Source organism: Pocillopora verrucosa, chromosome 4 (assembly GCF_036669915.1).
Source record: "Pocillopora verrucosa isolate sample1 chromosome 4, ASM3666991v2, whole genome shotgun sequence".
Lineage (NCBI taxonomy): Eukaryota > Metazoa > Cnidaria > Anthozoa > Scleractinia > Pocilloporidae > Pocillopora > Pocillopora verrucosa.
The window spans coordinates 2,959,764-2,984,376 of record NC_089315.1 but is presented as its reverse complement, the minus strand read 5'-3'; the positions used below and the strand labels follow the sequence as shown (position 1 = coordinate 2,984,376).

At 36.8% G+C, this 24,613-nt stretch overlaps 1 protein-coding gene across 3 annotated transcripts in view; it reads right to left on the bottom strand.

Annotated features, from left to right (window-relative positions):
* The window catches only part of LOC131794982 (uncharacterized), a 36,042-nt gene that overhangs the window by 6,726 nt on the left and 4,703 nt on the right, over positions 1–24,613 (bottom strand). The window contains exons 1-15 of one of the 3 annotated variants that reach the window (XM_066165000.1): positions 20,850–20,950; positions 20,336–20,535; positions 19,884–19,955; positions 19,356–19,427; positions 18,665–18,736; positions 17,916–17,990; positions 17,622–17,696; positions 16,711–16,782; positions 16,054–16,128; positions 15,699–15,770; positions 5,374–5,439; positions 5,060–5,131; positions 4,806–4,877; positions 4,366–4,437; positions 2,594–2,665 (exon numbers count right to left, since the gene is read on the bottom strand). In XM_066165000.1, coding sequence (XP_066021097.1) covers positions 2,594–2,665; positions 4,366–4,437; positions 4,806–4,877; positions 5,060–5,131; positions 5,374–5,439; positions 15,699–15,770; positions 16,054–16,128; positions 16,711–16,782; positions 17,622–17,696; positions 17,916–17,990; positions 18,665–18,736; positions 19,356–19,427; positions 19,884–19,955; positions 20,336–20,511 — 1,115 coding nt within the window. In that variant the 5' untranslated portion in view covers positions 20,512–20,535; positions 20,850–20,950. Of the gene's footprint in view, positions 1–2,593; positions 2,666–4,365; positions 4,438–4,805; positions 4,878–5,059; positions 5,132–5,373; positions 5,440–15,698; positions 15,771–16,053; positions 16,129–16,710; positions 16,783–17,621; positions 17,697–17,915; positions 17,991–18,664; positions 18,737–19,355; positions 19,428–19,883; positions 19,956–20,335; positions 20,536–20,849; positions 20,951–24,613 lie in introns of those variants that run through there. The other 2 variants (XM_066165002.1, XM_066165001.1) reach the window with 2 other exon arrangements.

Here is a 24,613-nt window from a genome sequence, read left to right as displayed (position 1 = left end):
ATTTTTCTCCGAAGGACAATGCCCCCTGAACCCCTCCTCTCCGAGCACATGATCTACTACGCCACTATACACCTACTATACCTACTACAATGCTAGTGGAAAACTTGAAGGTTATTCAAAGCCCTGACTGATACAGAGGACAGCAGGTAATTTAGTGTTAACAACTGAGTTGAAAACGTAAATTGGCCACCGTAAAGGGTAAAAAAGCTGAGGTTTCAAGCGTTAACCCTTCATCAGAGCGATTAGAGGAATTGTGGCTGGTGTGTGGGTTTATATGCAGAAAGTGGAGCTACGCTATTGGTGGAAATATGGCGACGAGAAAACAGGAATAAATTAGTTGAATGAAAAACGCTCGTTGATTCCGTGGGGATTAAGGGTGCCAATTTGCAACATAAATTTTTGTTCTAGTGTTTTGCGGCTTTCCGAACTGCCTAGATGTTAGGAAAGGCCGCAAAATGTCATATGCTGTTTTGAATGATTAGGGAGATTAAAGTGTCTAGCGACTGGTTTGGATGCGTCCTTGTCATTTCTTTCCACGTCGCGAAGGTGTTCTCGGAATCGGTCACCTAGTCGTCTTCCTGTTTCGCCAATATATAACTTATCGCAATAAGTGCAAGTTATGCAGTAAATCACATTGGCGGAGGTACAAATAAAGTGATCAGTGATCTTAATGGATCTCTTAGGTTCCGATATTTTCTCTACGTTATGAATGAAGGGACAAGTTTTGCATCGTGAGCGAGCGCATTTAAAAGTTCCAGATTGGTCATTGGTTTGAAATGAACTTCTGACCAAAAATTTGCCTATGTTTTGGTCACGTTTGAATGAAATAAGTAGGAGTTGCGGAAAGATAGTGCCAGTCTCTGAGTCATTTTGGAGTAATTTAAAGTTTTTAAGAATGATAGATGTAACCGGGAGGTTGTGAGGGTGAAATGTAAGAGTGAATGGAATGCGGTCAGTGTGTTCCTTCTCAGCCGTTTGTAGTGCTGACTGTCGCTCAATTTGTTGGGCCCGGTGGTGCCCCGCTTGAACGACAGAAACAGAATAGCCACGTTTATCGAAAGACTGGCACATTGCCTCTGGTTTTTCGGAAAAATCAGAGTCGCTACATAAACGACGAAGTCTGAGAAATTGTGATAAAGGTATGGAGTTCTTGACGTGTGATGGATGTGGTATTGACTAAAAAATCGACGTTTGATAAAACCTACGAAAAGATTGGCGTAGCTGGGTCCCATTTGAGTACCCATGACCACGCCATTAGTTTGTTTGTAGTAGTTGCCACCGAATGAAAAGCGATTAGATGTGAGTACTAGTTCGGCCAAACGGAGTAGTGTTTCAGAGCTAGGTTCCTTAACAGTGCGGTGATCGAAAAAACGTTGGAGGGCCGGGAGACTTTCGTCATTGGGAATGACAGTATAAAGAGATGTTATATACATAGTGAAAATAACTTTGTTTTGGCCCAGGAAACTAAAGTCACGAAAAATTTCAAGTGCGCGTGTCGGCTGTCCTTAATGTGAAATGGTAAAGTTTTGACGATAGTAGCCATAATTTTGTCTAAATAGCTGGAAATAAGTTCGGTGGGACAACTGCAGGCAGAAAAGATAGGTCGACCTGGGTTGTTAGATTTGTGGATTTTAGGTAAAAAGTAAATACGCGAAGTTCTGGGAGTAGTGAAGGCGAGATTTTTGGAAATGGCAGGCAATTATTGTTTAGCTAAAGATCGTGAATCGTATTCTTGACGATGTTTTGGTTAATCAGTGCGATCTTTGTCGACTTAAGCATAAAAGGAGGTGTCATAAAGTTGCCGCAAAGCTTCTTTTTGGTAGAGGTCAGCCCGTCAAACAACAACTGCGCCGCCTTTGTCGGCTGTTTTAATGACTATATCCTTGCGTTTTATTAGACTTTTTAGTGCCGACCACTCTTCCGAAGAAAGATTGGACAATTTGGTGTTACGATTGAATTTAAGTTTGTTGATATCGTGACGACTTTTTTTGATGAAAATATCTAAAGATGCGAACTGGCCCTCTGGGGGAGTCCATTTAGACTTTGGAATCTGAAGTGTCACGAAAGTATGTTTTTTCGAGATGTTAGAATCATCCTCTTTGTCATGAAAAAAGGCTTTCAATTGAACGTGGGGAAGGTATTTTTCAACGTCTTGCTTAACTTAAGATTCGTCGATTTTTTTGGAAATGGGAACAAAATTTGAGCCCTTACTGAGAACTGATTTTTCTGAGTCGGAAAGTAGTAAATTTTCAGGAATTGTAACTACAGTTTTGAGGTTTTCAGCGATGAGTCGCTAGTAATTTGATGGCGGATAAGTTGGTCGAGTTTTTAATTTCGTGCAAATGTTTTGAATTGGCATCCTGAATTTTGATTTGAGGGCCGATAAGTTGGTCGAGTTTTTGGGCCTTAATTTGGTGCAAATGTTTAAAAAGTTTAGAATTGGCATCCTGATTTTGAAAATTTTTACCCTTTGCGGTGGCCAATTTACGCTTTTAACTCAGTTGTTAACACTGAATTACCTGCTCTACTCTCCCACCGACGCAGCACTACAGTTTCTTCAGAAACTTACCCCCTTTACATAGAGGACACTTACAGTGTGGTCAAGCTGGAAAGTCCACTGAATGTGCGTCTGTTAATGTGAGTGATGTTGTTGAAGGTTAGCACCCTAAAAACAGGGGAAAATCAATATGTGTGTGAGTCACACAACTTAGAAAATGTATTGTGAGAGAGTTATGGGATATGGGGAGATTTGTCCATTGAAAAACAAATTAATTTTTGGAACCGCTTGACCTTTTCTAACAAAAAGCTTATACTCTTAGGAGGTTTCCAGGAACCTTTCGGTGCCCGGCAGTCTGATCAGAGGTATGCAATTTGAAAGTGTCGACAATCAAGCACGGAGAGTGTGTCCACTGAAAACCAAATTAATTTTTAGAATCGCTTGACATTTTTAAAAACAAACATCTTATATTCGTTAAAAGTTTGATAGAACCTTTTAGTAGAAAATCTCTGAAATTTCTGTCTGCCGGGCATTTAGTCTATTTAAGACCATGCCCGGTCGCAGGGCAGTTAATGGGATTAGAAATTCAATTTCAACCCACCGATCCAAAACAAAACAAAACAAAACAAAACAAGACAAGACAAGACAAGACAAGACAAGACAAGACAAGACAAGACAAGACAAGACAAGACAAGACAAGACAAGACAAGACAAGACAAGACAAGACAAGACAAGACAAGACAAGACAAGACAAGACAAGACAAGACAAGACAAGACAAGACAAGACAAGACAAGACAAGACAAGACAAGACAAGACAAGACAAGACAAGACAAGACAAGACAAGACAAGACAAGACAAGACAAGACAAGACAAGACAAAGCAAAGCAAAGCAAAGCAAAGCAAAACAAAACAAAAACAAAAACAAAAACAAAACAAAACAAAGCAAAACAAAAACAAAAACAAAACAAAAAACAAAAACAAAAATAAAGACAAAGACAAAGACAAAAACAAAAACAAAAACAAAGACAAAAACAAAAACAAAAACAAAAAAACAAACAAAAATTGATTGCATAGCATGAGTATATTTCCCTCTAGTAGCATGCACTGTCTTGTTAAAGGGAAGAGCCTTTTGAAGTTTTTTTACGTACTGCAGCGCAAAATGGGAAGATCACACACAAACCCAGCAGTTTGAGTCGCTTCGATTATTTACGATCTGAAGTAAAACGAGAACCGTGAGAACAAATCAAGTTTTGGTTGATTGAGTAAATTAAATTATCTTATGTAAACATAAGCTGCTAGATCGGTCACTAACATCTTTGCGGACGAAAATAATTCAATTCTGTGCTTTTCTGTGCTGAAAGTAAACACACTGAAAGTACTGCTTCATATATTAAATTGCTCTCGGTCAAAAACATTGAAAGACCTAAATTCAGAAAATGATGTCATTTTCTGAGTAATTATTCTTCTTAGATAATGAACATAAGGTAGGATCGGGTCATGGTTTGAACTAATGGAAATAAACCTCCAGGAAAACTCTTTATGATGTCCTACTTCAAAGTTTTCATTTTAAGGTAACTAGCATCCCATGAAAGTTAAAAATTGGTAACAATGGCTTGCTTAGCTAAAATGATATGATATCACTGGTGGTCGACCTTTGAAAGAAAAGAATTCAAATGATTTCAAACCTTTTGGTTGCAGATAACAAGGACTGCATCATAAGATCAGAAGGATATGAAATTCGGTCCGCACCGAGTTACATAACCATCAGTTGTTAAACAACGTTTTAAGAGGAGGAGGCAATCTCGACCCGATCATGTATAAATTAATGTAAAGTTCATTTGGTACATGGTTTTCCCGATCCACTTACAGAATGTTTAATTGATCGAGCCCATTAAATATTTCATCTGGTAATGACTTCAAATTATTGAATGACAAATCACTATGGAGAAATGAGAAAAATAAAGTTATGGAAAATAAAACATAAGCGAAAAAGAAAAAAAAATCGATTATGAACTCTCTCAAGGGGAAACATAACAACGGTCGGATCAAAAAAGGTGCTACAGGTAGATTCATCCTCAGTTAAAGTTATCTGGAAATTTCTCCTTATTTTCTAAGTCTTTTAAAAGAAGTAGATCTTAGCGAAAATTGAAGAGACAGTTGCATTTTCACGTCTTTCCTTTGTAACGGAGGAAATCACGATATGGAAAATATGGATACACAGTAAGAGTGATGTCTTTTATATATAATACTATCAAAAGACAGCCACACAATGAACACTCCGCTTTGTTTGTAGTTTTGGTTACTCACAGGTTCCCTATTACGAGAGTATTGTGAAATATGTTCGGTGGAAGGTGATCGATGCTATTGTTAGACAACAATCTACAAGATTAAAACAGCATTTTCAAACGTTAGAAGAGCTGGTGCACACTTGAATAAAGGCATCCAAAGAAAAGGGAAACCGGTTTCTCGGTAAATACCCCCCTCCACCCACCTAAAAAAAAACCAGCCAACCAAACAAACAAAAAATGAAACATTAAATTCAATAGGGACTAAACGCTCACAGTTCATAAACGTGTCCAATTCCAGAAGTGGCAATGCTTGATAAATCTGTGATCTGATTCTCTTGTAAGTGTCTGTGAAAAAAAAAAAAAAAAAGAGTTAAGAACAATTAAATTTGACAGTCCCCCGTAATGATAAATATTTCTTTTATTTCTTAACAACTGTCTCTGTACATTTAATATTATTTTATAGCTCACACGTGAAAGATATTATCCACATTCTGAGATAAGATTACTTCCCATGCGTGACAATAAAATGACTGCTATATCAAAAGATAAAAGTTACCAAGAGATTTTAATCTCTTGTAGTTACTTACAAGGAACTTAAAGTCTTAGGACCTGTCAAATCTGGTACAGATGTCAGCTTATTATTGTCCAAACAGCTGCAAGGTCCCGGCAAACGGAGAAATACGTATTAATATATAGATTTAGCCAAGCCTAAAAGCGGAGCCCTCGTTAGCTTATTTTCTAGCCCCTCGTTACAATAAAAACTGTGATGCTCTTCAGCACTGACTATAGAAGAATTTCTTCAAGGGGATTAAGAGACTAGTCCGGGGGATGGGGAGGGAAGGAAAGAATTGGCGAGGTCTGGAACTTAAGGACGACGTTCTCAGAACTTGCGATAAAACGCATGCTAGTCAGCGGTATCTTCAAGCAGCTAAGGACTTCGTTGTAGTTTCTGATGTTTTGAGCAAATTTTCGAAGATAGGGAATCTTTTCTTCTTCAGAGGAAGTGTGCGATGTCAGCATCAGTTGAAGTTACATACTTTTGAGCACGAATGATAATTTTGGTTTAGGAAAATGAGCTAAAATTTAAAGAAACGGCTGTAAACTACTTCGAGTTTGGACATCACGTGATACCAGTGTATTGGTAAATCAAGACGCCAGAATTGAATGGGCTTCTCTTGACTTTGCCAGGTATGACTGCTTGCCCCCTCTTTTTTCCCTAACGATTCAACCGCCTCTGTTTCGCGTAAAAATTAAAACGAAGAGTCATTTTCAACTTAGGTTTGAACCTGTAATTTCTTAAAACTTTTCCTGTTCTGGCTTTTATTATTTCTTGTTTTCCTCTGGCTGGAAATACGCGGCGTCTTTTTGCGATTCTTTCTGTTATTTGATTCGGTAACCTCTGTTGTAACTTCTTATAATGTAGGTTTCCTTAAGCCAACTGGCCATAATCTCAGCAACTCCAGCTAACGAAATTCGTCTAACATGTTTCTTGCGCTGCAAAGGTTTGCTTTAAAAGAAGACAAGCTAGAGCTAAAATGTCATGATTAAAACTTGATGTCGAAGAGAGACTTAGGATTCGATCATGAAAACATTTGTGGAAAACTAGAGATAATACCTGGATTCCATTTTTACATCACAGCAATCAATTCCAAACATCAATCAAGTTTTCTCTTTCGTTTTAAAGTTGAGTTGATGTTGTTATTGGCTATTATTAAATGGGTTAGATGGTATTTTCTCATATTTGCAAATAGTCGAATACACTGGAAGGTAGAGTTATTGCAACATGTTAACATGAATTACAACGATATATTTTACTGATATGTAAAAAGTTTTCATTTGACTACCTATTGGCAAGTAGTTGTGTTATATTTCAACCCAACCATTTCTACAATTTGTAAACACTATTGCAAAATAATTAGTCAGGGAAACATACACCATGTTTGAAATGTCATGTCAATAGTAAGCAAACAGGATTGAGGAGGCTGTATGTGGAGATAGGCTCTCTTGTCTGTATTGTTAATTTACCAATTGCTCGTGATGCCAATGTTTTGATGAGGTTGGGCTGTCAAGGTAAAGAAACTGAGGATTTTAGTAGGCAGTGACTTTTTTCAAACCTTGAAACCATCATCGTGAAAGCCATACTTGTGTCTGGTAACTCATTCTTATTCTGATAAACTAGTTTTAAGAAGGATACAATGTTTTATTACAAATATGTGATGCATAAGCTGTACACAAATATTTAATTTAACTATACTTTTATAGCCAATACCAATCCCTACGCGTGATGAAATGTCAGTATGATCAGTGGAAAAATGTACCAAACATCTGCAAGATTTGATGTAATTCTTTTAATTACATGGATATTAACTGATACTAGGAGATCTAAGAATATTCAAAAGAATGTAAACTTTGTTGGAAAAATTAGAAATCAGCAAAGGCTAAATAACAAGATTCTTAGAAAAAGAAATGTGTACTAGTGAAAAAAAGTTAAGAAACCTTTTTACCGGTTTTGTATGTTGAAAACACACACACACATGCAGATTTCTTATAAACCTGTAGTTCAAGCCTGCCATGACTTCAAAATTTTCATGCACACCTCAAAAGGAAGAGAAATAAATTTCAAGTTTCTATTTCTTCAGTATAGATTTGTCAGGGAAAATTGAGTCAAACAAAGAAATTTTCACAACTAATTTATTAGGTTAGCCTACCTAGAACAATCAACTTCATGTACAAATAACACTAGGTATATACTGATGATGTACAAAAGAACCATCTGTGGTAAGAGGGCGTGCAGGCTTTCCTTTCTTCGTTTAAAGAAATACTGAGGTTGTCATCTTTCCACAAGCTATGACTATGCTATTTGAGTAAATATCCAGAGGGATAAAAGGCAAGATATGGTCTGCACAACTTTCTTATTTTAATTTTATAACCTATTAAGCTAAGTCATAATTTACATTCTTCCTTTGTGCATTATGCGAATGCCAATTAGTTTAACTTTCATGCAGGTTAAAATAAAAGCATGAATTAAAATAGCAGAGCCCACTTTAATTTCAGTCCTAATTAAAGGGGGATCATTGCTTTTCCAGTTTCCCACCCTTTAAAACTCACATACCTTGTGACCAATTCCTTATATCAATGTTTAGTTTGGGTACGAGTATTGGTGAGAAACACCATGTGCATTAATGAAAGCTTGAGCAAGGGTGTTTGATGCAATTTAAATAATAATATTACATGTTACAATGTAGCACTTACACAGCAAAATTATATAATCACACAATTCCAAACAAAGAAAGTCAGGTAATTGACTAACCTGCTTCAACTTTTGAGGGCTTGAGGTAGAAATAAATAAATATGGTTAACAGTTACAATTAATACAAAGTTGAAAGTTTAAAAGCTAATAGATATACATTACAATCATCAAATCCTATGTATTTTAACAAAAATGGGTCAGTTACCACCAGAACTTCTCCCAAACATTTATACTTACATGAAATCATTAATTTTTGTCACTAGGTGGTACTGCACTTACAATAGTTCTACTGACACAAATGCATTTTTTTAAAGTTTTCTCATAGCTTATGATTGTACAGGTCATGTGGATGGTTCCTACTTAGTATTTACCAAGTGCTCAAGTTTCTATAGTAGTGACCTGATTGTTACAGTCAAGTTCACTCCTTTTGAGGCCATCTTCAACATGATCCTGTTACATACGAAAACATCAAATGTTACTCACATAATCAAATACTTGCTTGAACCAAAGTTATAATTTTTTTGATAACCTGCTTCCTTTAACCCTTTAATCCCTGATAGTGACTAGCATCTAATTTCCCCCTTCAATATCACCCCTGAATCAAACATTAAGGTTACAAGAATAAAGGCAATAATAATGAACTGAAGAGCCTCTTGATTGTTAAATAAATTCTCCCTGCCAGCACATGAGGAAATGTATTGAGAACGGTATGGAGAATACTCATATTGATGTCAGGGTGTGAAGGGTTTATAGTGCTCCAAAAATACTAAATAGTATTGGAGAGAAACCAAGAGAGTTCTTGAAACATTCTATGTTAAATGAAACTTTGTTATGAATGTTAGTTGTAGCAACAATGAAAACATCTGTGAAGCTACAATAACAATTACCTTTCCACGTAAACAAACCATAATGAAGCATGATATTGATAAAATCTAATAAACTTACTAGTGAATAGGAAAAAGCTCAATGTGTTTTTCCTGGTTCTGTCATTCTAAATATCACAAATCAATCATGTGTACTTTTTTCTTATGGTCATCTATCTTTAGTATCTATCTTTTACCAGCTGATATCTGAGAAGAATCAAGTCCACGCTAGTGATTTGACACATTGTAAGCAAACCCTAAAACTGATTAAATTTTATATGATCAAAAACATGAAAGGTAATTGAGGAAATTAGTTAGCACAATTCAAGTTTCAACCATAGGGTAAAGTTTACAGTTTCCCTCTTTTCACTGTCTTCTATTCATCTGTTTGCTTTCCTAACAATCTTAACTATTGTTGCCAACAAATGCAAGGAGCATATAAAATGTGTACAGTTATTAACACTCTAATTCCTGAGAGTGACTAGTATCTAATTTCTACTTCGCCAATATCATCCCTAAATCAAGCATTAAGGTCATGAGAATAAAGGAAATGATAATCAACCAAAGAACCTCTTGATTGTTAAACAAATTCTCCTTGCCAGCACACCAGGGAGTGTATAGAGAACAGTATGGAGAATATGCATACTGATGTTAGGGTATAAAGGGTTCAGACATCATGTAATCAGTTTTATATGTGTAGAAAGGGGTAAGTTTCTAAAGAAACTGTGGTGCTGCGTCGGTGGGAGAGTATAGCAGGTAATTTAGTGTTAACAACTGGGTTGAAAACGTAAATTAGCCACCGTAAAGGGTAAAAAAGCTGACGTTTCGAGCGTTAGCCCTTTGTCAGAGCGATTGACGAAGGGCTAACGCTCGAAACGTCAGCTTTTTTACCCTTTACGGTGGCTAATTTACGTTTTCAACCCAGTTGTTAACACTAAATTACCTGTTATATGTGTAGAGTATTGCTTGAATATATAATTGTGGTTAGTGAAACTGCCTGGTAAACAGTCTATGGTCTTCTACTCTTCCACCTTGGGGGGGTGCCTTGTGTACATAGAAATTGAAGTTCAGTGCCTTTACCAACAACAGCAACACCAAAAAATATTTTTCATGAAAGGCATCTCTACAATGGTAGGTACGCACAACTGACATGTTTCAGTGAAGCATGTCAAGCATCGAGGTTAAATGATTGTCAGTTTGCTTTTCATTACTTGCAAACAGCTTATTTCTATCAGCTTTGAAAACTTCTGTATCCTCACTTTGGAAGAAAAGCATTTTCCATGAACATTTACACGTTAAAGACATAAGCTACCAGCAACATATTTCTCCATTGTTTCATAACATCAGATTCTCATCACGTTTTTTTTGTTACCTTTGAAAGCATGAGAAAATTTAATCATTACAATGTAATGAAAGCCCCCATTTTAACTGTTTGAGTCTCACTAGTGACCTACACAGAATTCCTCCTTACACTATCAGTACAATATCAAGCAGACAAGTGATGATAATAAAGAAAAATATCAATTAGGGGATAATTGGTTGATCCAATTCCAAATTCTCCAACCTATCATCACATAAATTGTATGACAGACAGTAAAGAGAATTACTAATGAAATCTTGAAAGTTAAAGGGTTATGTAATCACATGTACCAGAAAGACAGCAAATAAATGTAACATACTCTAGTAAAGTGTTCTTAAGTACAATGAAGTTTCAAACTCATTGAAATTAAGTTGACTTCATGATTCAGATTTTAGTTTAAGAAATGTGTAATATCGCTTTACATGGATGAAAAGAGAATGCCATTTGAGAATTGTAAAATAGTAAATGCAAAAAACTTAAAGATGAAATTTAAAAAGACTGCTAAAAGATGGCATTTCTATTCACTGAGATTTTAATCATTGGCTGGCACACAGAGATCTAAAAGAGGCTTTGTGAAAAAGACCAGGGCAATAAAATTGAAGATTCAGGAGGAGCATATGACATGTAAAGAGAACTCTGCAACACTCCTGTTTTATCTTCTCACACTTGAATTAAAACAAAATTTAAGAGCTAATGTCAACATGTATCAGACAAACAGCGGCAAGTCGCCCAAACTCGTTTTCTCTCTTACTTTCATGCATTGTAGCCCAACATGTCCTAATAATTTTGGTGTAGTTTTTTTGTGGAAATATATTTTAGTTTTTAAGAAATGAAATTTTTCGTTCGACCGCTAAAATATGCAAATTTTCATCCTGAATATTACCCGAGTTGTGTGACCTCATGTAACGAATTTACTTGACCTCTGGTATTTCTGACGGCATAATCCTTTGTTTTATCATAATTCCCTGACATTATTGAAGCTGGAAAAGAAATATTTATTTTTTGGTGAATATTTTTGACCGACATACTTTTTCTATGTCGAAAAGTAGCATCAAAATAAAGACAGTTTTAACAATGACCGATATGACAGAATCTACTGAGCTTCTAGCTTTTAAAAGGCAAAAGGATGGTTATAAAGTTACCGTAAAAATTTCCTTGTGTATTTGTGTTGTTCTATCGTGAGACGAACTCAAAGTCCGGCAAAATTTACTTGCTTGCGACTATGAAATACACATAGTGTTCCTACTTGTCGCCACTGGCATATCGAGGCATAAATCACTACAATTTGTAAAAACTCTTACCTTGTTTATTTCTGATTTTATAAGACCAGTAAACTATTTCGGTTATTATATTACGCTTGGGTATTACTTTTTGCCGGAAGCCCAGGTTTTACGTTATGTTTTCCCCTATCCCATTCATATCAGAAGCTGGTCACGCATTAATTGATACCAACACAAATGATATTTACCCTGTATGAAGATTTTTGTTTATGTTGAATTGACAATATTACAATATGTTACTTTTGTGGTCACTAATCGTTGTTTCAGAAGCAGCGTAGCAGTTCAAAGCGGGCTATTGCTTCAACGCTATTGAAATTTATAGTGTTCTGGCAGGAGAGCAAAGCGTGATGCAATGGGAATAAAAACTCTTAGGGGCCTTTACATGATATCGGAATGAGTTTTGTTTAACAACGAGTTCATCCCGGTTGCTACATGATACCAGAGTAAAATTATTCGAAACTAGTCATTTCTGAATGAGTTTATTGAGGTTTTAATTCCAGAATGAAACACTTATTCTGGACGACCTTTTGTACCTGTAAAAAGTACACGCGGTACGATACTCATATCTGTATGGATCCTCGTTAGGAGCGAGGGAAGCATAGAAAAAGGATGTAAATACTTGTTTTTACAAGCTAAATTATCTTGCATGTAAACGCGGGGTAGGTATCAGTTGTTGCCACTCCCACACGGATAAGACTCAGGTACCTTTTATAACTTTATAGGGGTCGTTTTCTAAAAGCCCGGCGCGCATCCTCGCCCTCTTATGTATAGGGGTTTCCCGAGGGGTGCTGATACGTGCAGCACGCTTGAAATTTAGCAAGGACGAATTTTGATGTGATTTTCGGTGAAGAGAAAAAAGTTTTGTCAGCGTCTTGTAGCTACTGAGGAAGGGCCCTTTACCACTGTGTGCTTAATTATACGTCCCGCCAGACGGCGGGAAGCCTACAAAGTGCTCAGACATCAGTGTAGAAAACTCCGCCCCTGTCTGGATTTTTGGTAGCCTATTGACCAATTCCCAATCGAGGCCTAAGTCTGACGGGACGCGTAATTTTGCACAATGTGGTGAGTAGCCAGGTTATATAAATTTTCCAGACGTCTTGCGTACTATCTGTGGTACACTGCTTGCCAACTCCCCGATAGGCTTTTGGAATCGACTTAGCCCTACCTTTACCATTTAGGCACTCTACATCTACTACTGGAACCACGAATCCACCCAACACCGGTACCGAGATTTGATCTAAGAGTGGGGCAAACTGTAAAATCATCGATATCTTTTGCTGATCAGAGTAGATCCTGGGATAGTTGACCGAAGAGAGGAACAGGTAGAAACCTGCGCTCGCCGTTCGCTATCATTTGAAAGCTTTCTAGGCAAAACGAAATCTGTAAGATAACTTCTTTTCCATCAACACCACGGCTGTATAAAACATTGCAAACGACAGGCCAAGAAATGCCTTGAAGAATACGAACACTGAAATGTTATTGAAGGCCAAAGTCATTGTTTTACCGAAACGTGATTTTGATTATAAACTGAAGCTAGTATCAAACGACGATTGATAAAAAGGGTTTGAATTTTTCTAGGCCTTAGCGTTAGAGAAAACCCAGATAAGACACGACTTACCTCCTCGTATCTCTCGGATCGTTTGTAGTTCGCTTTTCTTTGTTGATGACCTCTTCTTAGTCTGTTTACAGGAGCGTCTTTGTATTTCCTTCTCGCGTTGCTCTTCGCTAGATATTTGCCTTTTTACTTGTGTCTTTTCTTGTTCTCTTTCGCTTTCCTTTCACCGTATCCTGCCTATTCTAGTGTCCTCTCTAACTTTCTTGCGCGTTTTTCTCGACTCGCTTTACGTCTTTTACTTCTTGTTTCTTTTGGTCGCTCAGTCTCTTTCTTTTCATTCTATTTCCACTCAAAACCCTCTCTCCACAAACTTGAATCATAACAATTTCCTTCCGTTGACAACGCTTTAGTTCTGCCGGTATTGTTGCTTTGCGAGTTGATTAGAAATTGCAAAATACTGTGAATTGCTATTCAACTTCAACCTCACCAGTTTGATTTCGCGCTCTAAACGCGGGTTGCAAATGAATTGCTTACGCGGCTTCACAGCCGCTTGCCCACGTGAAGCCCTCGTGCAATGCCTAGCCGTGTGCCAACGGTACGCTACACTGAAGCTCGACACTCGAATATGTGCACTTCATTGTAATCTGCCGGTGTTTCCAGGCACACACTAATGGGGTATCCAAGTTAAGCGCGCAATCACACCTGCGCATTACCTTCTCCCTCGCCCTTCCATTACGTAATGGCTAAGATAGTGCCCGTGGTACAGTTGACCGCGCATGCTAAAAGTAGCACCTTGTACGGTCAGTCGTACGGTCTCGAGTCCAAATTTTTCAGCTTATAGTATTGCTACTATTATTACTACTATTAATTATTATAATAAAGTTCGAATATAACGTGCGCTGTCAGTGGTTGAAAGAGCGTGCTCTATGAGAGTATAAAGCTGAGCTAAAGCTGTCACGCCATCTGCCAAATTGTACTATGTTCGACCTTTTCCAGGACTTCTTTTTAGCTTTTTTCCGATAGTTGAAAGTGAAATTTCGGAACAAGCGAGCCAACAAGTAGCAACAGAAGAACCAAATAAAGGTTTATAAACATACTAGGCGCCGTAATTTACGTTATTAAAACGTGAGCAGATACAAAAATCCTCAAAGGAAAACAAATTCGACATTCCGAGTTTTAGATTGCAAGCTTCCGTACGGAAATTAAAATCAAACACAGATAACACTCATATAGTATATAAAGTTCAGTGCTCAAAAACAAAACAGAAGAAAACAGAAATGATGAAAAATATAACCAAACTGGCATAACTGTTAAAATTCATTCTAATCATGACGGTGTCTGAGCGAATATGATCATGCTGAAGTCCATCGCGGCTTGTCCATCATGGCGATCTCCGGTCATCACAGTAAAGCAAGCCTCAGAAACTACATCGGCCGCCCTTCGAATGAAAAAATAAGAGCTTGCTCTGATATCCTTTCCGATGCGTTGAGTGTAAAGTCACATCTGTCACTGCAGCCGAGTTTTGCCGCGCTGTCATCCTGAGCGATCTTCATGTTCTAGTGAATTCGGCGTCGTTCATTCAAAAAACACTCGCCTTGAACATTTGTTTTCTACCTTGCAATGTCCCTTTGGCTTTGTCACGCAACAACTTCAAGATACTTCGTGTATTTTCTGCATACTTTTTCAAGGATTATTTGCATAAGCTTCATCACTGATTTTTGCCATTCGTGTTTAACGTCAAACATCTTTTAATTCATTTTAATCCATTAAGGATATTAGCAAGTTACAATCGCATAGTGTAATCTGAAATAAAATTGGCGTATTGCAACAAGTGATGGTTTTTTTTTCAGGCTATAATACACCTTTTCCGATGTTTTAACAAATAATACGCAATTTTACGACTTTCGTAAGGTCTCAACTGAGAATCGAACGGTCGCATGGGGCGTGTGTGAAAGAAGAAAATAATACAGAAGAAACCGTTTAACTATTCTTGATGACCTTACACAAAAAAATTGTGGGGTTTGAAGTTCCTTGCTGAAAAAAATCATGTCTTAAAAGTGGAAGAGAAATCAAAGATCATGTGGATCGTGTCTGTCCGAATTTTTGCCCTGTTCTGCAGGAAAGCGTTGCGCGTTCCGTTGCGTTACGTCGGTGAATCGACCTAATATATTGGAATGATAATACAAAGAAACTGTTTTATAAAATAATTCAAATAGTACGCGCGCTCTGATTGGCCATAAAACCATTTTACATGAGCGTATGTGAACACGGTTTTCGTTCCACTTTCATTAGTTATTTTATAAAAGAAATGTAAAATGGTTGGGAGGTTGGGAGGTTGGGAGAACACTCGATAAGCTGGAAACCACTCCGCTTCGTGTCGTGGTTTCCGACGCCTATCTCGCGTTCTCCCAACCTTCCGCGTGTTTACATCAGGCTATGTAAACACGCAAACCATTTTACATTTCTTCAATATTCTCTTTTGATACAAAATATTTCCTTAACCTTGCATTAGAAAAGTAGTTATTCGCACCATTTTAACTTTGCTCCTTATCGAATTCTTTGCCATTTTACCTGTTTTATGCAAGAATGTTTAAAAATACCCACCATCTTTGGAGATTTTTAAATTGGTTTAAAGTGCCATCACCTATTGTCTCTATCTCATTTCCTTGAAGGTACCTATTAACCAGAATAAAGAGAATTGAACTTATTCAGTCCAACTGCAGCAACTGTAATATCTACATAAGAAGGGGGGAGGGAGGGGGTTAACTTTATTTTCTTTTAAATATTTGATAAATCTCATTGTCAAGACGGATCCAACGATAGGACGAGGGTTTGGATCCTCAGTACACTGAAGGATTTCACTGTCCACAAAATAAGTGAGGTCTGTTAAGATATTCCTTTTAAACTCGCATTACCCGGTGGTAGGCAAAGAACGTTGATGCACAGCCAACGTACTTACAAGACACTGAGTTGATCCGTGAGTCCTTCCACTGTGCCCTTGTGTATATGAGTCAGTTTATTGGAGGAAAGATCACTGAAAACGGACAAATTTAAAACAGTAATGCAATGCCGCTCATTCCAGGTTGATTTCACCGCAAATGAAGCTGTCTGTCATGGCCCGAAGTCAAGGATATGACAAGTGATCATGAAGTGTTCGCACTACAAAACCTAGTACCAGAACTCTTCACCATGTTGAAATCAAACCAAATTGTGAAAATCCAAAGAATTGCATTGAAACTTTCGTCAAATTTTCCAAAATTCGACGTTAAACTCCTTCATTTGACTCTTGATCAGCTTAGTCTTCATTTTCATAGCCTTCTTTTGGTGATATGTGTAAGCAATCTGGAGTTACCTCCAAAAATAATTAAGTATTCCAAGGGCAAATAATGATCTCTGTGTTTACAAAACCAGCTCATATGCGAGAGCAGCCTGGCTACAAACTAATGTACACGAAGTCGAATTCCTTGCCTATTTATCATTAATTTTCAAGCGATTGCTAAAGTTTTGTATTCATTTTTTAATTGTGCTATTTAGACCCAAACTTTCCGAGACATGTCAGATGTTACGCTTAAACGTCACAAAAAGTGAAAAAAAAAAATGTTGAAAAACTACTTACAGTTTTTGTAGGTGTCGCATTGCTCGAAAAGATCCATTCTCGATTTTTTGCAAGTTGCAACCAATCATGGAACTGCAAAAATTGTATGAAAAAGACAGCGTTGTAGAGAAGTTTGATGATGGCTATTAATAAAATATTTAAAGGGTGGTATTGGCTAATTGAAGAATGCACTATCAAAAATATATCGCAGTACCCAAAATTAGACGGATAGAGCAGAATATTCCTTTATAATTTTTAAATATGCTTCTCTGTCGGGCCAAAACTAACTGTTCCTAAATTGTTAAACTTAACAACTTAACAACCAAGCTAGTTTTCGCGGAGATGGCTGCAGCTAATACCTGGGAAATGCATAGAGTTTTCAGTGAGAACGGTTATTCCTATTTATAACTTATGTGGTTATGTTGTAATTTATCGTATGTATGAATAAAGCAATATAACGATATTGCTCATTTTGTATGTGAAAGAAACGTTTCTACGAATATTCCTTTTCGACAGCTGTTATTTGTGCGGACACTCAACTCGTACAGACTTCCGACGTCCCACGGAGCACCTACTCGGCAGCAAAAACCGCTCAAATTGATAAGGAATAAAGTTCATTGACTGCGCTTCCTATTTTTAAACACACACAGTTTAAGGGGCAGTTCAGGCGATTCCACCTAGCAGAAAATCCAGAAGTAAGGAAGGGAACGATCAAGAAATATAACAGCAGAATTGCTACATCACAGTGTGCCACAGCTAATCGTAACAGAGTATAGTGCTTCATGAGGTAGCAATCGACTTCGGCGTCTGAATTAAACCAAATATGCAAGGATGAAACGCCAGGATTTACTAAGAGTGTCACTACATAATAAAACAAACGTTCAGTATGATACTTTTTCTAAGTTGGTGATTTGTGGAATCACTGAACTTACAGATATGTCATATTTTCAAAACCAGTGAAAATATCTGATGGCAGAGAAGGTCCAAGTGGATTTCTATCAAGATGTCTGTGAAAGTAAACAGTTTGAAATGAGTTGCAACTATCTGATGATTACATAAAGGCTGATATGAGCTGCGAAATTTTAATTCCATATAAACTGTGATGAACCACTGATGTGGACTGTGATGAACGAGTATCTAGCGAATATCTCCAACGATTATTTGCTTTAAGCATTCGAAAATATATTTTTTGTGATTTTTAAATCAACTTAAAACATGACACTTACAGTCTGTGAAGTCGCGTTAATCCTTTGAGAACGACTTTTACATCAGCAATTGATAATAAGTTGTCACCGATTTTCCTAAACAAATTCAATATCTAAAATCAACTCATAAGTGTTAGACGGTGGACTAAAATAATTCACACAGCCTCATTTAAGCTATTGATCGGGTTTAGGTCGTGACCGAAGTCTTTGCTTAAAAATGCTTCCCAGCTGAAAAAGAATTTATGTTTATGAAAATTTGCAGCTAAGCTAGGGATTTACTAGGCGACTGAACACGCAACGGTTAGAATACCGCCCAATGTGAGCGAGCCGGATGGGACCAGATGGGAGAATACTGCCCGCTCTCAAAAACCAATCAGGTTGCAGGATTTGTAAAGAATACCGCCCGCATTGAAAAAAAAATAATGCGCTAACTATCGCACTGTTTTACTATATGATAGCAAAAACTACTATTCACCCCAGTGTCGGTGGCTACCGATGGATATTTACCTCGCCTCTTCTTCACGGCCCGGCAAATATCTACTTCTAGCCTCTCCCACCTAGGTGCAGGTGAATAGTTGTTTATCATAACAAAGCTAATGAAAGTTGAAATGATCAAAAATAGTGCTAAACTCTACAAGGATAGTGATTTTCATCAGCCTAACAAGATGACAATGAAAAAAAAAAAAAAAAAAAGGAAATGCTTGATTTTTTCTAACCATTTTGCAAGTTGTTTCAATTTAATTAAATTGGTGGGAGGGGAATTCCCTTACATTATTTCCAGTTTCTCCATATTGTGGAAAGTGTTTTGAGGAATGTGTCGCAGTGAATTCTTTGATAAGTCCCTGGAAAAAGAAAGTTATTGACTAAAAGAAAAAACAAAGATTCTTGAGAGATCGAGCATAAAATTTTCCAAAAGACAAATGTTCTACTTACATAAGATTATTTGCCCTTTTCTGTTTTACTTAACATTAGAAGGACGATGTTAGTATCCTAAGGATCACGGTAAACGGTCGAAATCTACCAGCTCATAGATAGTAAGTCAGCTATTGAACCATCAATGAGTACTCAGATATTTGTATAGAATACCGCCCGCTCACGCATTGAAAAAAAAATAATGCGCTAACTATCGCACTGTTTTACTATGTAATAGCTAAAACTACTATTCACCCCAGTGTCGGTGGCTACCAATGGATATTTACCTCGCCTCTTCACGGCCCGGTAAATATCCACTTCTAGCCATTTCCACTTAGGTGCAGGTGAATAGTTGTTTATCATAACAAAGCTAATGAAAGTTGAAATGATCAAAAATAGTGCTAAATTCTTCAAGGATAGTGATTTTCACCAGCCTAACAAGATGAAAATGAAAAAAAAAAAAAAGGAAATGCTTTTCACTTGATTTTTTCTAACCATTTTGCAAATTGGTTCAGTTTAATTAGATTGTTGGGATGGGAATTCCCTTACATTATTTCCAGTTTCTCCATATTGTGGAAAGTGTTTTGAGGAATGTGTCGCAGTGAATTCTTTGATAAGTCCCTGGAAAAAGAAATTTATAGATTGAAAGGAAAAAAATGATTCTCGACAGATCGAGCATAAAATTTTCCAAAAGACAAATGTTCTCCTTACATAAGATTACTTGCCCTTTTCTGTTTTACTTAACATTAGAAAGACGATGTTAGTATCCTAATGATCCCGATAAACGGTCGAAATCTACCAGCTCATAGATAGTAAGTCAGCTGTTGAACCATCCATGAGTACTCAGATATAACTTTTAATCAGATAGTTAACTTTTTAATTTGTTCGCGTTCGTAGGTGGCCCGGACAAATCTCAAGATAATTTTCAAACTTTTTCACAACCTTGATAAATTTTTCTTCTGAATAAGAGAAATCTTTTCGATCCAAGACGAGTTTCTCATTAACGGAAACTATATTCTTTTACATTTCTCAAGAACTCACAGTGATTTTTTAAACTCAGTTTCATTTACAACTTACAATTTCTTTAAAACAGTCAGGTTCCTGAAGATGTCTTCTGTAATTGAGCTCAACGAACAACTTGAAAGATCCCTGGGTAAAAATTAAACTGTAAGTAAAATTGGTAATGAACATAAATTTGAATTCTAGAGGAGGTAAGGTCCGAAAGGATTAAATAAGCGACCATCTAAATTAAATGTATTTTAGTTTAAATTGACACCTAGCGTTCAAATTTTGAGTTTTCACAGCCTTATGACTTTTCTTATGATTAATTTTAAATCGTGTGTTTGTTTTTCCTTTTTTGCTTGTTTGTTCGGAACTCATATTTGCTTTTGGTTTTTTTCGTATAGCTCTGACCAAGACTCCTTAGCAAGTCTAAGATGTGTCTACAAACTATAGTAACAAATATGAACACAAAGGAGACGATAATAGGCCCTGTAGGATGAAGGATGGCGAAGTTTTCTTTCACTTACAGCTCTACTGTATTGCTTGGGATTCCGGCTGACAAGTATCCACGAACTCGACATTTTACTATTAGCCGAGTCCTACCGAACTTGGTACACTGACAGATTTTTTGGCTGCAAACGTCACTCTCAGATGGTGTTGCAAACCACAAGATCAAGATGACTTGTATCACACTAGTGAACATCGTTACCGTGGCCAGAGCGGTTTGCTAGAGAAGCAAATTATAATATTCTGATTTCAAGAGACCTAATAAATAAAGACTTATTCAAAACCGTTATCCGTTGTTCAAAAGCGATATGGCTTACGTTGCGAGGCATGTTTCTCCTGTAAATTATTAACATTCGGATATATAATCACTGTTTTCAGTAGGAATAAATCAGTTTCATCCAAATATTTCTCTGACAGGAAGCTGTTAGGTCACAATTTTTTTAAATAAAAAAATTGCAAATTGTTCTCTCTGAAATAAGAAGAAAAAAAGATTTTTCTACGCTGTTGAAAAGCTTATCCATCAAATAAACTCACCTAAATATCTCTCACAACCAAGTATCGGACTCTTCGAAGAATGTTTTTAAAGTTGCATAACTTCCTTCCTCTTATAGTCCTCTTGTAATTCCCGAAATTTCTATCTTTAATAAAAAGGATCGAAAGCGAATTCGATGAGCACACGCAATTGCGTTTGCAGCTCCTACGATGTTATACAATTTCAAAGAATGTGAGGATTAATATTGGCTCGAAGACATGGTTGATTATAACCATCTTGATCTTCGACGTTGACTGTAAAATTTTTGGCCCTTCGACAACTAACGCTTCAGTTCGTGCTTGTCAGATATCAGTTTCGCATTTTCCCTATCTGTCTGCAACGCAACGTTAACTGCTGACAAAGGCACAAACATCTCCGGGAACAAGAAGTTTCGAAACTCTGAAGCATTAAAATTAATTATGAGTACGCCTTAATGCATATTACTTAAAAGCAGTCACTGGTTTCAATCTCCTAAGTACAAAAGGTCGTAAACGCAAAGAACCTCAAACTATAAAATTAGATAAAGAAATAAGGAGACAATACCGATATGGCCATATTAAACTGATTATAACCTCTGCCTTTAGAGTAATTATTCAATTGATTTCTTGCAGGGCAACAGTTTACGAAACGGAAGAACACAAAAAGTTTCGAAACTCTGAAGCATTAATATTAATTATGAGCACGCTTTAATGCAAATTACTTAAAAGCAGTTACTGGTTTCAGTCTGCTAATTACAAAAGTTCATAAACGCTAATGCACCTTAATGTATTAAATGAGATAAAGAAATAAAAAGACAGTACAGATATGACCATATTAAACTAGTTATGCCTTCTCCCTTTATTCATTATTTAATTCATTTCATGGACGGGAACAGGTTACGAAATGGAAGACCGTCAAGTTATGAAAGTGCTGTCTTTTCGGCTAAATCATTTCGTACCTAAAAAGATTCCAGAGATTCCAAACATTTCTTTGATCAATGTTTGGGAACGGTATCAAGTACCTTCAAATTCTATTTTTCGCAACATCACGCATGTTATGAAAGATAAACGAGTTGAAACATAAGCTCTAGTTCTTTGACACTACATTAGCACTGCTCACAGTACTGGTTGGTGATAGATTACTTCCTGTTTATGACTGGTCATTGCTTTTGCTTCGGTTAGGTTTTCGTCACAATAGTCCAAAATAGTTTGGTTTCGAGCCCTTGACAATTGGTTATGAACCTGCGACACATTATCTTGATTACGATAGGTGATAAGGAAGATTCGAAGCAAAGTCAGCAAATGCATGCAAGCAGGAGTTTTAACGGAACGCTTCAACCTCTAGAGGAGTATTACGTTGCAAAAACAGTTAGGACAAGTTGCACGCAGATTTCAAGGTCTTTCCCTCTCGGTAAGCTACAAATTTTGTCTGTATAATGTAATGATAACGATATTTGCCAAATTTTGGTAATACATATATACATACACACAGCTTTTTTACCCATAAGAATCTTTTTTTTTTTTTTTTATAAGAACAATCATTATCAGGCTGAGATAAGCCAGAATTTTAAGAAAATGCTCAGAACATACGCAGGCTGAGAATCAGTAAAGAACTTCTTTTTTCGCTCATTTTGCTTTTTGTAAAGCCAAATTCAGCAAGAGTTTCAAATAGTTGGTTTGTGAGACATCTTGTTTACGGCATCAAAGCAAGCCGCACAACTAGGTGACAAGGGACTTGATACCACATGACTGCAAACAATGCATTTTGAGAACATGTTAAGGACGTTTTCAGGCTCAACTCACAACAAAGATACAAGGCACGCCTTGCTCCCCCCTCATTACTAAGAGTTCTTTAAGTTGTCGCATTTTCGCGTTATTAAAACTCACACTTGAAATTGATGAAGAGGTACATATTTTACCAGCTCAGACAAAGATCGTAAATCACTCTACAAAGTACCTGATATATCATGAATGGACAAAATATTCGATTGAATAGAAAGCTTATTTTACCACTATTGTAGAGATCCATCCCTCACTTGTTACCTTAAGTTGCTGCAGCTTCAAAAACCGAAAGATCTAGTCGTAAAGAGTATTTAATATAAGTTCCCTACAAAAATTTTGACAAGAGCCACAAATACACCAGCGAAACGAAATGCAAATTTGCCTCTCGACTGAATGGTTACCATAAAAGGGATAGATCACAACAAGCGCGATAATCTGCACTAGCTGAAAGCTCTTTCTTCTTTGCAATTGGAAACTTCACCATTTGGGAAATGCTCAATATTTTCGCACAAGTGTCAACTGGTGTAACTGGCGCTTTTAGAATCTTGGGATCATAATTTCAAGAATCTGCTCAATCGTAACGATGGTATAATTATTTAGAGAAATAATTTATCAGCTCAAATTGTGTAATTTTCTTAATGGATACGTTACGCTCTCTCTCATTAAGGCAATTGACCGCGCCATCTTTCAGCGTACCCGCGTGATAACCCTCGAGAGATGTTGGGAAAATAAGAGAAAACGGTAAACAGATAGAAATTCGTCGATTTCTTTCATCAAACATTAAAATGAGCGTGTTTCTTTGTTTCTATGGGTTCATCGGTGCAATAAACACGAAAGGTTTTTTGACCAATCAGGGATGGCTCTCGTAGTGCCTCATTTGTTCTATAAATTTTCATAATTTCGAATTCCCCCCGAGAAGGACTGAGGTTTTGGCTGAAAATGAGGATCTTAAACCTACTTTTCCCTATATTCGGCACCTCTAAGAGTTCTCGTAGTTGGTAAAAACTATTTATATGGTAAGGTATTATCTATGGTGCGCTGAAGGCTTCTCAGCAAGAGATCTGTTCAGCCTTATTCATCAATTCTTTTCCAGGCGATATCGAATTCGTTAGACCCACCGTCGGTTTTTTCTTTCTTTTTTTATTTTATTATTATTATTTTTAATTCTTTAATTTTGGTACAAACCATAAAGAAAACTTACTTTTCAAGTATTTCAGCTAAAAGCTCACCTTTACAGACTTTGGTAAAGTATCTCAAAGAGACTATCAAACCCTCATTATAAAAGGCCGCATTAAATTCACAATGAACTCCTTTAATTTACAGAGTTTTTCTGCACAGCTGTCGGTTGGGAGACGATCATGATTTTGACGCGACAACCGGGACAAACTATCTCTCTGAGCATGTTACTTTTTGTTATCAGTGGAACATGATTAATGTGACATTCTGTGGTATGTTACTCTTTTTAAATTTGGCCGAAAAACTGTTTAAGGAAAAATTACAGAATTATACTAGCAATGGCATGAAAAATGAAAATTGATAATTCCTCTAAGAAAAAAAGAATTGCCGATTTTCTTTTTAGCAGTTGACTAAGTACTTCTTCAACTATCTGATATCCGGGTTCCATTACGCCATTTCCATTATTTTTAAATTTACCTCTCCACTGCCCACCGGCTGTTTTACTCAAAACCAGTCGAGAATAAGACTACTCATTTGTCGCAAAAAAACAAAGTTACAATTTAATTTTCCATGCATTGCTTTGTATCTAAGATTTTGGTGGGGCCTGGACTAAAGTAAGTGAGAAGTGTAGGGACTAATGAATGGCATCAACCATTCACTAGTGAAAGACTCAATTAGAAACTAATTTTGTTTTTTTGTAGTCCAAGGTGATGCTCCATTGTTGCATTCTTTTCAGGAAAGTACGATAAGCCTCCAACGTTAAAAGTTTCTCCATGGCCTTTCATTCCTGCTGGAACCCATTTTAATTTTAATGTAACACTTACACCTGG